The sequence below is a fragment of the Myiozetetes cayanensis genome, unplaced genomic scaffold (genome assembly GCF_022539395.1).
Source record: "Myiozetetes cayanensis isolate MyiCay16 unplaced genomic scaffold, myiCay2020 scf1, whole genome shotgun sequence".
Lineage (NCBI taxonomy): Eukaryota > Metazoa > Chordata > Aves > Passeriformes > Tyrannidae > Myiozetetes > Myiozetetes cayanensis.
The window spans coordinates 26096191-26112624 of NW_026086604.1; the positions used below are offsets into that span (position 1 = coordinate 26096191).

General features: G+C 35.3%; 1 protein-coding gene across 7 annotated transcripts in view; it reads right to left on the reverse strand.

Moving 5' to 3' along the window:
- Positions 1-16434, reverse strand: part of RALYL (RALY RNA binding protein like) — a 405043-nt gene that overhangs the window by 122216 nt on the left and 266393 nt on the right. The window contains exon 1 of one of the 7 annotated variants that reach the window (XM_050333117.1): positions 15831-15971. The exons of 5 other annotated variants lie outside the window; for them this stretch is intronic. In XM_050333117.1, coding sequence (XP_050189074.1) covers positions 15831-15867 — 37 coding nt within the window. In that variant the 5' untranslated portion in view covers positions 15868-15971. Of the gene's footprint in view, positions 1-15830; positions 15972-16434 lie in introns of those variants that run through there. One more of the 7 variants, XM_050333126.1, reaches the window with a different exon arrangement.

The following is a 16434-nucleotide window of genomic DNA, read 5'->3' on the forward strand; positions in this document are numbered from 1 at the left end:
GTTAATTTCTTAGTCAAAACTGGTTATATCTGATTTCAAATTTCTAGCATGGTAATTAATTAAAAATGTTGCACTTTTATCTCTCAACACAAGTTGTTATGCTAAATGAGATATCTGCCTTCTGATCACAGAAATAACAATGATATGGTACAGACAGGAAAAAGCCTTTTCATAGTTTACCTCCCATGCTGGTGTCAAATTGTATGACTAATGTAATTATGGTGTTATTTCTAAGCAATTTGGATCTCTGCTGGTAGGATTAAGCAAGCCAGAGGGGCCTTCTGAGGCCATCAGCAAAACATTGACTAAAGGCAGAGCTCAATGGAAAAGGAAATCTGTGATTTGTGGGATCCATGGGAGCTTTTACCAACTCCCACCTGGGAACTGAGAAGAACACTTCCCCCTCTCCCACCTAAGTTATGGAGTGATGCCTAGGTCTTATTTTCTCTTCTTTCTCCTTCCTCTTACATGTCTCTAATACTTCCCAGCAGTGTAGTGAGGTTCTCGTAGGAGGAATCAAACAGTTTTTCAAACCCTGGGACAGGGCATAGTAAATTCCTTGCCTCTGCTGATACACAATTTTTGATATAATTTATATCACCTGTCTGTAAATACAGGTGAACTGGTAAACACTTTTCTCCTGACATGGAGACTCCTTTACCTCAAATGAACTCTTCACAGAAACTGTCAGCATGACCCAGAAAAATTTCTGTTCTCAGAACTACACTGGAACTCCAGAGCAGGAGGGTATTTTTTCAGAAAGAGCAACTGAGTGTTTCTGCTTGGAGAACCTATAGGGGATTTTTTTCTTCTGTATGGGTTGTGTTTATCACAGGTGGCTATGTTCAAATGGGAAAAATTGCATCAGCCTGGAAGCACATGGCTCATGATAAACACCTTGAACTGGAATTCAGATGATAAATACTGTCAGCACATATCTGCTACAATGGGGATATCTTCTTAAGCCTCAGCTAGCAATCAGTGTAGTTCTGATACAGAGGGATTAATATATACAGGATTTTGTACCAGACAGTGTAATGAGAAATGGCATGAACTGGGGAAGAAGTCAGCTACAGAACAAGTACATATATATATATATGTGTATGTGTATATATATGTGTAAATATATATATTTGTTTCTTTATTTAAAGAAGTATACAACAAGAAGAACATTTCTGATCTTATTTTGAATTAATAAAGAACACACATTTTGCTTTTAAAATAATCTAAAATTTCATACAAATTTTTGAAAGTCTGAAGACATTTTTAACAAATCTAGTGGTCATTTTCAACCTTTGCTTATCTCTAACCTCTGAGGTACCAGTTTGTTGAGCAGCCTCAGTGCTAACCAATCTAGCACTGAGCACTGCATGCAGGCTGAGAGAATTGGGTTTGTTTAGCCTGGGAAACAGACAGTTTAGGAGTGACCTGATTGCGGCCTTCAAGTACCTGAAGGGAGCCAACAAGAAAGCCTGCAGTGATTAAGTATTACCACGAAATTTTTTTCTGTGAGAGTGGTGAGGCACTCAAACAGGTTGGCCAAAGAAGTTGTGGGTGTCTCATCCCTAGAAGTGTTCAAGGTCAAGCTGGATGGAGCTCTGAGCAACCTAATGGAAGTTGTACTTGCTCATGGCAGTGGGGTTGGAACTGGATGATCTCTAAGGTCCCTTCCAACCAAAACAATTCTATTATTCTATGATTTCAGGGTACCCCCAAAATAAGCTGCAGAGATTTCATGCTTAACAATTTTAAAATATCATTACCTATGACCATTTTTTTGAAGCAGAGAAGGATTAAGCTTTGTTTATGTGGATGTTTATCATCCATATTAGCCTTTTGGTTTTATGGCTAATGCTGCTAGGTTTAGCACATGAGCTTCAGTGACACTCATGGCCCTATGAGTTTTAAGATCTGTCAGAGACCTGCATTCTTAAATTCAGGGGTCTAATAGTTATATTTCAATGAGAAACTTAATAGCAACACTTATCAGGATAATGGTAAACACACAAAATTACATTTTTTAAAGGAGTTTAAAATCAACATTTTGAAGAAACATATTTCTTCTGTGCATGAGCGGAAGCAGTATCTGGCTAAGGCCACACTGAATTCAGTTTTGATTAAAACATACATCAAGCTAATTACTCTTTCACACAGGCACATCCCAAGCTTATTAATGTCCCTGTTTAATACTCACTACTTTCCTGGCTAGAATGAATCAATGATCAAACTAACTAAACGTCTTTGTGGCAAATAAATTTCTACAGCTGTGGAAATGAAACAGGTGTGACAGACACATATTCTTAGTTGGTCTTTCGTCATGGGACTGCAGTTTCATTTTTTATTTAAGGACCTTGCCAGTAGTTATACATCAGAAGATAAGGCTACAATTTGTGTGTCAAGGGAAGATAAAAAAGCTTGTTATGTACCAAACCTGAACAATATTGTTGCACTCATAAGGAAAGAAAGGTCTCAGAAGGAGTAGCCCATGTATGTTGACAAAATCAGGGAGCATTAATTAGACAAACATTATTTAAGACTGTCTAGCAGCCTAACATGCCATAAAATTAAGGGCATGACAAATAGCAAGTTGATTGCACATCAGGAAAAAATCCTGATGAAGTTATGGTCCATAATTACCAAGTCCCTTCAGAGTACAGCTTTCTTAAGCCTTATAAGTATCACCTGAATTACTGAAGTAGTTTTGAAATCATTCCACTGGGAAATTACTTAAATTTCATGAAAGACATATAGGAGATATAGCTATCTGTAGTATTTCTGAGTTCATTGCAACCTGCTGAGTTTCCAGCTGTTTGAGCTATATTTCAGGTAGAGAATATTTGCAGACAGAGCTATGAGCCGAAGAGGAACATAGCAGAAGTAAAATAGATTTATATATTTCATTAAGTCAGCTTGTGCTGTTCCAATTCTGTGAAGTCTTTTTTTTACTACATAAAGAGAAAAAGAGGACTCTGTGTAAATTACTCTCAACTCCTCTAAGTGAGGACATTGATATAGCTGTAAGTGTGTGATCTCCTTCCAAGTAAAAAAACCAAGATGCTGTTTCTTTTTTCCAAGACTGGATTCAACTTTGTTTTTGCAGACTTAAGAGGGGAACTGTTACTTCTCCAGAATGAAAGTTTCTGGCCACAATAGCATAATGCTTTCACTCCAGTATGGAACTGAGCTCCATTTTCTTTCTTCTCCCCCATTTCTTTCCTTTTCATTACCTGTGCCTTACTTATTGTAAGACGCAGAATAATAAACACAAATAAATACATAAAAGTTCAAAGAATATTTAATTATATATACAGAATAGTTTCAAGAAATAAATAATAAATGATTTCTTTCTAGTATAACTAGAATCAGATTGTTACTAAGAGAATAAAATAAAAACACAACTGAGGTATGTGTCTTGAGGCATATATCTTACTGAACTTATAGAAAAGTTGTGAATGACGCAGTTGAAGGGGAGAGATGAGACTTCCTCTGATTTTGAGCCTCATGCTTAATCAGCTTGTTCTATCACAGACTTTGATCATTAAGAGCTTAGATTCAAATCCAGAGATCACAGCCTCAGACAACATTTTATTTATATAGCCTACAATTATGGGCCTCTCTACAGACCCTTTCAGTAAGCTTTATTACTGTTATTATTGGTTATTTTTAAAAAGTTAGTAAGGACAGCAAAAGAATTTCTCTAGTTTCTAGAACTTTGGTTCATCATTGGAAAAATCCTTCAATAAATCATACTGATTCTGCCATGACAACATTAAATAGAAAATCACTAGCACCGTTTGACTCTTGTATCTCCATCAAAAGGCCACCAATATTCTTTAAAAAAATTTTCACCTTGATCAGATGGTATTAAATCCTTTGAACTTTAGTGCAGATGTGAATACTGTTATTATCTCATATTTTTTAGAGCCCAGACCACCATGTTAATGCACTGTCATATGAAGTGTTAAATTACATTAATGTTCTAATGTTTCTGAATAATTCATGTTTAGAAAATTTATATTATAATAGTGAGAAGTGTGAGTGTATTCCAAATGTGTTATAGCTTCCCTTAAAAAAACCCCACTTATGGCAGGGTTTATAAATTGGCTGCTTAATTTGCATTTGCTTGAAGCACAGCCAAATATGTCATTACTAAAAAGCAAAAACCAACATTTCTTTTTCCTTTACTAAATGTATTTTAAACTGATTTGGCTGGTGGCTTTTCAGAACTGAGGGAATGAAAATACATACACACATTTTTCTGCTGTTTTTCAATGTCTGTCTGATACAACACATACAAAACTGACTTGCAAAATTTCTTCCACCTCTATTAGGTGAAGAGAGAGCAAACTGGCAGACAGATCTCCGAAGATTCAGTTAATGCTCAAACCCAACTATTAAAAAACATCAGTCTTTTGTAGAGTCCATTCTTAAGGTCTGACTATACAATTTCCCAAGAAGGATTGCCTAAAATATTGTGTTCCTTAATATACTAATCCAATAATTCTCTTTTGCAAATAAATAAACTGACTGAAAACCATATAATGGAAATTGTCTTCTGCTGCTGTGTATGACAAGATATTTACATGGCCAAAATTAAAGGATCCAGGTGTGCTTTTGAGCACAAGACATAGTTGCTTTCTTGCCAGCATCCCAACTCCCTGCTTGGGAGAACTCATGACATCCTCACTTTTGCCCATTACTAAACTCTGCTTTCCACAGAGGAAAACTTGAGCATGGATTTGGGTGAGACCATCATGTGCTTACCTAACCTAGATTCTGTGGAGAAATTACTTCAGAAATCAGTTTAACCACTGGCTTAATGTGTATTTGCATCTGCATATATGAACAATAATAACTTGGAAGACTGTTTACATACAAAGCAGACCTGCACTTCTTAAAAAGTCAAAGGTAGGAAAATAAGATCACTTGTGAGAATAAAGTACATTGTGATGGTGCAACACCTAAGTCTCTAATAACTCCAAAACATTAATGGTTGAGTGTATTATTTTTTTTTTTTTTTGGTAAACTACTACAGCAAATGGTGGTAAATTGGACACTTTTATGGCAGTTTCAACAGATGCTCCAACCAAGCAGCTGAAGAAACAGAATAAAAAGATATTCACTTATAAGACATTCTTTCAAATCAGAGTTAAATCTCAAAGGAAACACTCCTGGGGCACGTTATATGGATGTTTTCTGTGACTGCAGTATGAAGGACAACATTGTCACTCTTTTCTAAGCAATAAAGCCCTGTTTCAATGCTATGTCAGTCAATGTGAATTTTGCTATTGATTTCAGTTTTGCATGACCAAAACTTTTGTAATCAATAAAGCAAAAACAGCGCTTGGAGGAGATGTTCAAAGGCATAAAATACTGCTAAAACCCTGGTTGCTGGGCTGACTTTTAACAGAGGTTATCCGGAAAATTTTCACTGGACATTTTTCACTTCTGACCTCTGATACATGCAGAGAGCCATGGATGATAGTGCATATCACTAACATGTAACCTGACTATGCACAGAATAACTTCTTTTTTTTCCAATTGAATGAGTACTAGTTACATGTACGTTTTTTTCTTCCCCCCACATGTCTGCATTTCTCTTTATACATACGACTTCTGCAAGTAAAATTTACATACTTCAGGATGCCGGTTTGATGTCTGTGGACAGCAACTGACCAATTAGCAAAATACAGATAATTGTGAAGCAGATCTATTTTGTTTGGATATGTACAGTAGATTATGTAGTAGCAGGTTTTAAATTCAAATGTAAACAAGTTCTCCAACATCATTAATAGCACTTTTTGGCTAATAAAATATTTTGAAAACTGAATTCTAATAAGCAGTCTGAGTTAATGTAAAAATGTTTACATATATTCAGGCAAAGGTAAAAAAAAGATTTAAATACACATGGTAATATATTTTTATGGGAAAAGAAGAAAGAAATCAGATTTCACAGTGACTGCACAAACATTTGCAGTAGGGAAATTCATGCACCATTCATCGGTCCATCTAATAGACCCTGCACTTCATGAGACATTCTCCTTCTAACTTTTCTTAAAATACCCCAGCCAAAGCCTATATCCAATAAGTAGGGAATGAAAAAGGTTCTGTATTTACTTTCAAAATCTTCGTAGCATTGCAACAGCAATGTTGATTTGGAAAAAAAAGATTTTTCAATTAATCACAAAAGGATTCATTTTCACATATAGGATATAATTAATAAAAGAACATATATTAATATTCATAGCTCTGTAGATTAATAATTAATAATAATTAACTGTCCAGGGTTTTTTATAGAGAAAATATATATGAACAGCAGGAAAATATTTTCTTTTTGACAGAGATGAAAAAGAACACAAAAAGGCTCATTTTGAGCATGAGTGTTAACAACAGCTTGTCTGTGACAATCAAGACTTACTAAAAATTCACTCAAAATATCTGCAATATATACAATAATTTTTACAAATATGCTCAGAATCTTTTTAATCTCAGGTTATATAAAAAATTCCAAATCATTACATGTGCATGATTGCTCTCAAGCTGAGAAGGCACTGGTAGCTGCATGTTATCTACTCATTGCCTGCCTCTACCTACTCACTAATGGCCTTATTTCATACTCGTTGAAAACCTATTGTCTGATCACTGTCAAGCTCAATGCAGCATGTGTGATACATCACAGACTACTTATATATATTAAAATATACCTTACTGGGAACTGTGATAAAGAAAAAGGTTCTTCCTAGAAAGCTGATCACTGAATACCAAGGATGTAAGGACAGTGACAAAGAGTTCAACGGATTTTCTGCTCTCACTGGAGTGATTTGTAGATGAACAATAATTGAAACCTATTTTAATTTTTAATTTTAGGTAATACCTGAGTTAGGAAAAATACACTAAAACTAGATCCATACCAGCATGAGTCCATCTTTATAAGGCTTAAACCTGAGCAAATATATGAAATGGAAAATATAAAATTAAACCCAGTGGTTTAATTAAACCCAGTTAATGCTAAAGGCCTATCAAATCAATAGTTAGTATATCCAAAAATGCAATCATAACATATATTTTTGTTTCTCAGGACAGGCATCCTATTTTACAACAAACTAGTACTAAATCACTGAGATTTTCTTTAGGTTTTAGTTCAGCCACTGAGGGCTTATCACTTCCTCACTGAGTTTTTTTAGTTCAGCCACTGAGGGCTTATCACTTCCTCACTGAGTTTTTTTCTTTTGAAATTATAGACTGTATGTTTAAGAAGAACATCTTCCCTTCAAGAAGGATAGTTCAAGACCAGTTTGGCTGGGGCATTGAGCAACCTGGTCTAATGGAAAGTGTCCCTGCCCACAGCAGGGAGTTTTGGAACTAGATGGTCTTGAAGGTTCCTTCCAACCCAATCCATTCTGTGATTTGAGGAAAATGGAAAAATCCTTTTTGGAATAATTAACAAGACTGCTGAGTTTTGAGACTCGGGCATTAGTTTTCAGCTCTGTGCTGATAGCACATGTTGCCCTGCAATAACACAATAAAAATATAGCCAAATCAAAATGTAGTAAATAGCTGTGTTAAAACTCCAGTGAGTTCTAAGTAAATAAAACCTGAATGCAAGCAGTAAAAGAAGGTTAAAAAGTCACACCTAGACCCAGCTTTATGACAGACCTGGAGGTGAACCAAAATCAGCAATAGAATTGCCTTTAGAAACCATTAATAAGACAGATACCAGCAATTTGGAGAACAATGAGTATTGTATTTAAAGAATTACAGTTGGATGATTTTCTAAGGCAATTTCTAAGTCACCAGGGTCAAAGGAAGGCTTCTAGTACAATATGTTTTCTTTACTTATTTATTTATTGTGAAAAGCAGCCCTAAGAAAACTTTATTTTTTTGGGGAAAAAAAAGTAAAATTCTAGTGATCACTGCAGTCTTCTGCAAAAGACAATGTAGAAGAGATTCCATCTTTGTTACAAAGAGGAACAGAAAAATCTATAATCATAATCTACAACATAAACTGACAATGCAGCCTATTTTTCAGTGTCTAGCACACTAATAACAGGAAAAAAAAAAGAAGAAGAAGAAAGAAGAGATGAGAGGAAAACATAAATTTAAGGCCAAAAACGGAGATTTTCAGAAACAAAAATGTGGCATTGAATGCTCCATAGGAGCATAGGACATAGGAGATAGAGTCTAAATATTGGTCCTATGTGCTCACAGTCTTCATTGTAATGAGACTTTAATGCACCTGAGACCTCTGTTCCTTTTGGAAAGTGCATGGAGGGAGAAGGGGCAATGTCTCCAAAATAGTATCCAGAAACATTTCTGGATTTTACAATCAAAGACTCTCAAAGATATAACTGCTGAAAAAGTGCTGGACATACGTGTATCATTTAGATCTTTTAATGGTTTATCCTTTTAATGGTTTATCAGACTTTATATAATAATTTGAGGTACGTGAAAGGTATTTTTTAAAGACTTATACCTTTCTTCCTTGTGAAGGTGTCACTATGCATGTATCGTGCTTAGTCTTAGCACTGGTTATGAAAAGAGGGAGAGACAAAGGCTGATGTTAAGACCTGTACTGGAGATCAGATGGAGGTTTTCTTTTTGTTCTGTCCCTACAAAGAAAGGACATTAAAGGCAACAAAAGAAATCAGATTGGATAAGAAAAACAAAAAAAAAATGTGTGCTTAAAATCAGGACTTTAACTGCTTGTATGCAGTCACGCAAGTATTTTGTTTTTTTTAAAAAATCAGAACTTTATATGAAAATAAGCAACAGCAGACTTTCATCTTAAGAGAACAAGTTCTCTATGCTCTGAATCTCTCAAGGATTTTTCCCCTTTTTCTGAGGAGACAGGTAGGTGGCAATGCTACAGCAGTGTATAGAGATCTTATTAGAAGAAGCCTAGAGTTCCCTCAAGATTCCCAGAAGTTTATAGGTTTTAGACAATTTACGACAATAATACTCTTTTCAACTTGCATATGAACTCTAGTGTTTGAATAGGTACTTTGCAATCAGGTTGATAGTACTTCTTTAAAAGAGACTTTAAAAATAGATGAGCAATCTGGATTCAAAATCTAAGTGATGGAGAAGAGAAATTGTAAATTCTTTCAGTAATTTATGACTGATTACACTCAGAAAATGTATATCCTAAATCATCCTGCGGGAATCTAAATTTAGGTTCTAACAACTGGACTTATATTTGCTCAATTTAAGAGCCAGAATTGTCTTTCTCTATAGATTAGTTTAGACTATGATTATCTTCAACCTCTTGATTGTTATTTTAATGGACTTCACTTTTTAAAACTATTATTGGTTTTCCCAGATGTCTGGTCATTACTGGAATTCAGTCACATAAATCTTAAATTTTGATTCCTTATAGAAAACTAACCAACATACAGTAAGTGTCGGTTCACTAATGATAAATGGTGTTATTAATGAATATAGCAGCTTTTGTTTTCAGCCTGTGCAGGTTAGGATTCTATGTGTACATTAAAACCAGTAGTACATTTATATTCCTGATACCTTCTTAGCTTCCAATGACCTTTTTTAAACGCAAACTTTCAATGGTATGGTACATTCATTTGCTAATTCCCCTAATGCACTTGAAACCTCATAATCCAAATTACTTTATTTGCATATGTTCATATTTTTTAATAATTGACTTTTTATGATCCTTAATAATAGCAGATGCATTTTTATGAAATGTGCCTAGCTTTCCAATTATTCTTTTTTGTTGAATTGTTGCATATTTTCTGCTATTCTTACGCAAAAGAAGGAAACCCCTCCAAACATTTAAACCATAATCTTTTAATGAAGCCAAAGCTATTATTAAGTTTCTTTTCTGCCCCAAATTTCTCCTCCACAAAACTGAAGTGACTGGCTGAGTTTCTTTGTTATGTTCTCCGCTTGCATTTCAGGTATTCTGACTTCTGCTCTCAGAAAGTTTTAAAGTCATTTCTGAATCTGTACCTGCACTATTTATTCTTTTCTCTCCCCTTTTCAAGATAGATTGTAAGTTTTTGATTTGTCAATTTGTTCTCAAGACTTTCAGTATTTCCTCTACAGGGACAAAAATTCTACTCTTCTTCCTGAGGTAGACTCCTACTGACCAGTGGGAAACATTATGTGACTGTTGAGTTTGGTCAGACTATTAATCTCTCAAAAGACGCATTTTGAAACAGTTATCTTTCAGTATTTTTGGTTTATTTGTACAGTCTAGAAGCAGAAAAAATCATGCCTAGTTTAGAAGTCTACATGGATAGTAAAAAAATGTCAAAGAAAAAATTCTAGCTCATTTGCACTGCATGCTTCACTGAGGGACATATGTCTTCAGTTTTACTGTTTAGTAACATGGGAATAATGAACATGAATAATTTCAAACATGCCAATCATCTTCTTAATTCCCTTCAAAGCTATGAGAAGAATGCTTCTAAATCTGAAGTCCCTGACTTATTGAGTAGCAATTACAGTTTTTATTTGTATAAAGATGTTGTCCATGTGATGTGAATATTCAATGGTATTTGTGTTCCTGCAGATCATGTATTTCTTCTTGCTTGGCCTTATTACTGATACACTTAAATGCACTGAACTTTATTCCCTCAGAAGGTATGCAGCAATAGGAATATCCTAGGGCTGTTCCAGGATAACTGTACATGAAGAAAGCTGTCTCTATAACATGCTGAAGAGATATTCCCTTGTTGTCTGTGTCTCTGATGTTTTAAGGAAAGAGGAAGAGTTTTCTTATATGTATCTGGGTCAGTAACTACACTTGCTTTCCCCAGTGAGATTTGGTTTTCCAGTCACTTTACCTCCTAGCACAAACTATATTAAAGGCTGCAACTGAGCAGCAACAGCCTTAGTACTGAGGTCTTTATTGCCCTAAGAAGCAAAAAAGAAGATGGAAGTAATCATGGCCTGATCAAACTGCAATATAACACAACTCAACAGATGCCAGCTAGATTTTTTAAGCCTGAAAGCGATTATTCTATCTGTAAGGGGGGACAAAGAAGATAAGAACAGAAAATCCATGATGAAAAGATGGCAAGTGGGACCTTATCAATGAAAGAAAATATAGCAGGCAATGCAATAGATCAAAGAATGAAGATAGGACAAAATACTCCTTCAAACTGGAATTTCACAGAATTTCTCATCAGATGTTATCAGTATACAGAAAATTCTTTCTCCAGCAAGACAGAGATTCTTAAAAAAAGTACATTAGGTGTCACTTGTGTACAACACATCACCAAATATAGCACTAATTTAAAGCAAAAGTACTATAACTTTCTGCACCAACCACATGAATTTTTGTGCAGCAGCTACTTGCAAAAATTTTGAAAATAATTTAATTTAGATTAATTTTACTACAACTTATTTAATCCTTTAAAAAATGTACATGTGCCTTACTACATCACTCTGTATGCAGGGAAACCTAGCACTGATCAAACAAAATTGGGGGCTGAGGATAAAGAATCGTAATCCATAGAAGTACATGGGACAAATTTCCTATGAGGAGAGAGAAACTGACAGAATAAAAGGAAGTAGAATGTCTTCCTCTCATTATTCCTTAAAAAAAATAAAATTCCTGAAATGTAACCAATCATCTGTTGGTTTTAAGAGAAGCAGAACCTTCACAAGACCTGGTTACTTAAAAAACCCAAACAATTCACAGCATAAGCAGTATAAAAAATTATCAATAACTATTTCAGCTAGGTAAACTGTAATATATAAAAAGAAGCAGATATTTTACAGGGAACTGGTATTCAAGCCATAGCAAAAGTCATTAATTCATTTGGAGCACAGTTTCAGGGACATTTGATGTTGACAGGATTCTTCATATTGTCATGGACAGGTTTGGGAAGTCACCTTGAAAAGTTAACACCTTGGAACAGGACAGGATATGTAGCTGCACTTACAATAACTGTTGACTTTATTGATGCTTTCCAATATTCAGAAGTAACTGCTCTTTGCCTCAGTTGCCACTGTGCTCTGATTGTCATTGCTGACGTGCAGGAAAGATCCCACAACACACCGAAAACATGAAGCTGAAGAAAGTGAAAGATAGGTCTTATTTTTTCCCCCTAATTTTCCCATCTTTCCTTAACTTTCCAAACCCCAGTTCAGTTGAGCAGCAGGGAAGTCCCATACCAGCCTCTGCATTCCAGGCAGCACTGCCATCTTCTCCTGGGTGTTGCCACACATCTTCCTCAAAACATGTCTGCCTGCCACACTAGTCTTTACTCTCTCTTTATCTTTTGCAGTTATTCTGAGTCAAATTTTGAGTGTTAGAATGAAGAAACATTAAGGAACATCTTTTAATTCTCTTCATACACAGCCCTCCACAAGGTGGTGGAGATTTAACTTGTCAAGCTACACAAACCATGAATAAAGAAGAATAATGAGAATTTCCTAAAGCTGATTTAGAGGTAAGTAAATATTTTCCAATGTTATTGTCTTCAAGGATAGTAGCCTGCCTTGATTTCTGTAGCAGTAAAGTCTACAAGGAAGACCTCAGTGAAAAATGGAATGTCTGCTACTTGCTTCATGAGAGGAGTCTTGGAGGCATGGCATCTCCATGAAGAAACTGTAAATGACTACATCTCCATGCAGAAGACCCATATGTGCACTGCAGCTTACCACAGTGGTTTTTCTGACCCTTCTCCTCAGCAGCTGCCTCAAAGCAGGAAAGTCTAAGGTTCAAACCTTTAATTTCAGAAAAGCTCCACCACCACACATTTACAAGTTTTTCAGTGTTTATAAGATTGCAGTTGTTACAGTGGTTTCCCCTTATTCAGTCATTATGTCCATGCAATGAAATCAGAAACTATTCTGTTAGCTAGATCCTGAATCAAGCACCCTGAATTATTAGGCATTCTATAATCTTTGGGTGCACAGAAATGTATACATGGAGACTGTGAGTCTATATGTAGGTAGGTACAAAGAGTCAAAGAGAAACAGCCTTAATCTGAATTTTATTTATTTAGTGATGCAAGTTTTACAATTTCTGTGATAGTTAATTTTATTTCTCATAAATTACAACAGTTATGGAATAAATAAAATATGTTTTGTACTTAATATGAACACCACTTTGACTAGAATCTAAATCAAAGTTAAAATAGAAGCTAAACCTTAAGATTAGCTTTGAGTTTAGAAGACTTATGTATGACGTTGTAGCCAAAATAATATAAAGGGAACTTCCATCCTATTCTTAAAGACAGGTAAATACACCCATTTTTTTGCATGTGTTCACAGAATCACAGAATATGCTGAGTTGGAAAGGACTCACAAGGATTATCAAGTCCAGTTCTTGGCCCTGCACAGGACAACCCCAAGAGCCACATCATGTGCCTGAGAGTATAATCCAAATGATTCTTGAACTCTGTCAGGCTTGGTGCTGTGACCACTTCCCCAGGGAGCCTGTTCGATTACCCAATCACCCTCTGGATGAAGAATCTTTTTCTAATATCCAACCTAAACCTCCCCTGACACAACTTCAGGCCATTCCCTTGGGTCCTGTCACTGGTCACCACACAGAAGAGATCAGTGACTGCCCCTCCTCTTCCCCTCACAGGGAAGTTGTAACTGCAATAAGGTTTCCCCTCAGTCTCCTCTTTTCCAGGCTGACCAGAACAAGTGACCTCAGTTGCTCCTTTTATGGCTTCCCCTCAAAGCCCTTCACCATCTTCGTTGCCCTCCTTTGGACACTCTCTAACAGCTTAATATCTTTATTATACTGTGGTGTCCGAAAATGCTCACAATATTCAAGGTGAGGCCGCACCAGTGCAGAGCAGAGCAGGACAATCACCCTCTAGCAACAGTTTTGTACCTGGGACAGAAATTGGAAATGGGGATTACTTGTATTTTGTGTTAGAAAAATGTCATCATGTTTACTTTTTCTATCCTTCTGTCCAATCTGACGTGATTTAAAATTAAATACAGAATGCATTCATACATTTTAAAAACATTAAAAATGGGTTAGGAAAGCAATGGTTATAATACTCTGAAGTTTGTATGAAATCCAAGAGCAGAACTTCAATAAAACAGAAAAAGCCACAAAGCTCACTTTCATTTTATGCCACAGGTTCAACTGTGACAGTGGGAGGTAGTGAGGAGATATAAGCCTCAAGGTTTACCTCACACATATTGGAAATTACATACTAAATATTTTTTATTATTAATCATTAAGGGCCACCAGAAATGCACAGAAAATGTAGTACCTGCTTACTGTTTAATTGCAGCTGCTACCATAATCTCTTATATTTCCAAATAACAATTGCCTAGATGAAATCTATCCCTCAAAAAGCCTTTGAATGATATAAACTGGAGTAATATCAAATTACTTGAATTGTTTGGGTTTTAAGGTTTTTGCAGTTGCTAGTTAGCAAAGAGGTATTAATGAAAGATCCACATATACAGTATAGGTACCTATATATGTATAATATATATACCTTTATATATATAATATATCATATATATAATATTGAGACATTTTATAGTTTTGGATCTTAAACCAAGTGACAGTTCTAAAAGCAGAAAACATTGCAACAACCACCCTCATAATTAAAAATTTGATTCTGATCATGTTTCTATTTTTTTTCTTTTTTTCTTCTAGACAAATCACAAATTTTCCTTGGAGTCAGCAGGGGTGAAAGGCAGGTTGTCTTCACAAAAGCATTCTTAGAAGCATCTTGTGCCATTTTCATGAATGACTGTATTCTTGCAACAAAAACCTAACTCCACTACCAAGGCACAAATTTTCTTATTGTACACCATAGCCAGGCTTGGACAGGAGAGATTGCAGGAATGCAGCTGGCTGTAGAAAGAGCTCCTGGTTTACATAATAAAGATGAAGTAATTAATATGTTAAAATGAGCTAGATTAATTATAATTTGCCTGTATATAAATAATTTTCTTTCATTGCTGCTATGGGAACTAAATTTATGATAATTTATTTCATTGAATGTGAAGCAGATGATGGATTTCTGTTGCAGAGATTTTAGCAGAGATCTGTCCTGCCAAACTTTCTACATTCAGCACATCCATCTCTTTTGAGCAAGACATACTGAAAGACATCTATACAGATTCATCTATATGGACCAGAAAATGAGTTCAATGATATAGCTCTATATATCCCTCTGTAAAACAACAATGTTCTTGTCCAAATGAAGTCCAAACTTATCTGCTTTTGAATGGGTATTTCTTCCCTCCTGTTCTCTCCCTGAAAACACACAGTGCCTATATGGCTTTTTTCTTAGAGGAATGTCTTTTTTGTCAGGTGCTTGACTGGAAAGTCATGCATTTAGAAACCAGTGAATTTTCAGGGCTGGAGAGTTTTAAATACACAGCAGAGACCCTCCTCTCCCCCACTTTCTGTAGTTTAAACATACTAGTTAATTCTGAAAGTTATGATGGAGGAAAATAAAATAACCACCCTTAAAGTTCTGCCTAATGCGAACCACATAAAAAAGTCCACCAAGTGAAAGCATGTCAACCCTGGCAAATCAAAGGCTACAGCTAGCAGTCATTAAGCCCTGAACAAGGGGGCTTTTCTGAACTAAACTTATAGTCAATCTTTATTTCTTTGTTGATATCATAAAGCTTTCTGAGGGTTTCCATAGTAACAAGTGAGCTAATTTTTGTAATTTTTTATTATTATTTTAAAGCTCTTTTATGCATTTAATACACAGATATATTGAGATAGTTGGCATGGAATACTGTTTCTGGTTTCCTGGTAAAATTCAAGCAGAGCAGGGTAAAGTATATGATGTTTTCAATGAAATTGAGGTTTATTCTCCCTCTTCTTCAAGAAAATTAAAAAATCTTTACAGTTTACTTACATCTTTGGTTTCTGCGCTTGCTCTTGTACATAGTCATTGTGAAGAAATTCCACTTTCTGTGAAATAATTGCCTTGATCACAGACAAAAGAGATCGTGCTTCTGCTTTGCAGCGAGACAGTTGCTCACTGACAGAGGGTAACCAGCAATCTCTCAGAGAAAGGCAGGGTAATACCATTCTCCTAAAATCCAGGGGAGATGTTGCCGGCTCTAACTATTTTCTCTGTCACAAATCTCAGAGATAAAGCATATTTATTTTCATATTTTTTTCAAAATAATTTTATACCAGCTAATAAAATCCAGAAAAAATAAGGAATCATGTAATAAGGCAAAGTGGGATAACATGCTATTCGATGGTCTGACATCAAGATTCCTTGAAAAATCCCTGACATAACCAAAATTATATAAATGACTTCATAAACTAATAAAAACTAACTTTTCATTGAGAGGTCTGAGAATTATGCATCTAAAGGCATTAAAATATTTTAGGCTACCTTTTCAAGCAAAATTACTATTAAAAGAAAATTAACACATGTTAATCAATTAAATCCTGACTGCGGGTCTGAGCTCATGAATAGGGTATTCAGGAAATAACATATAAAATGC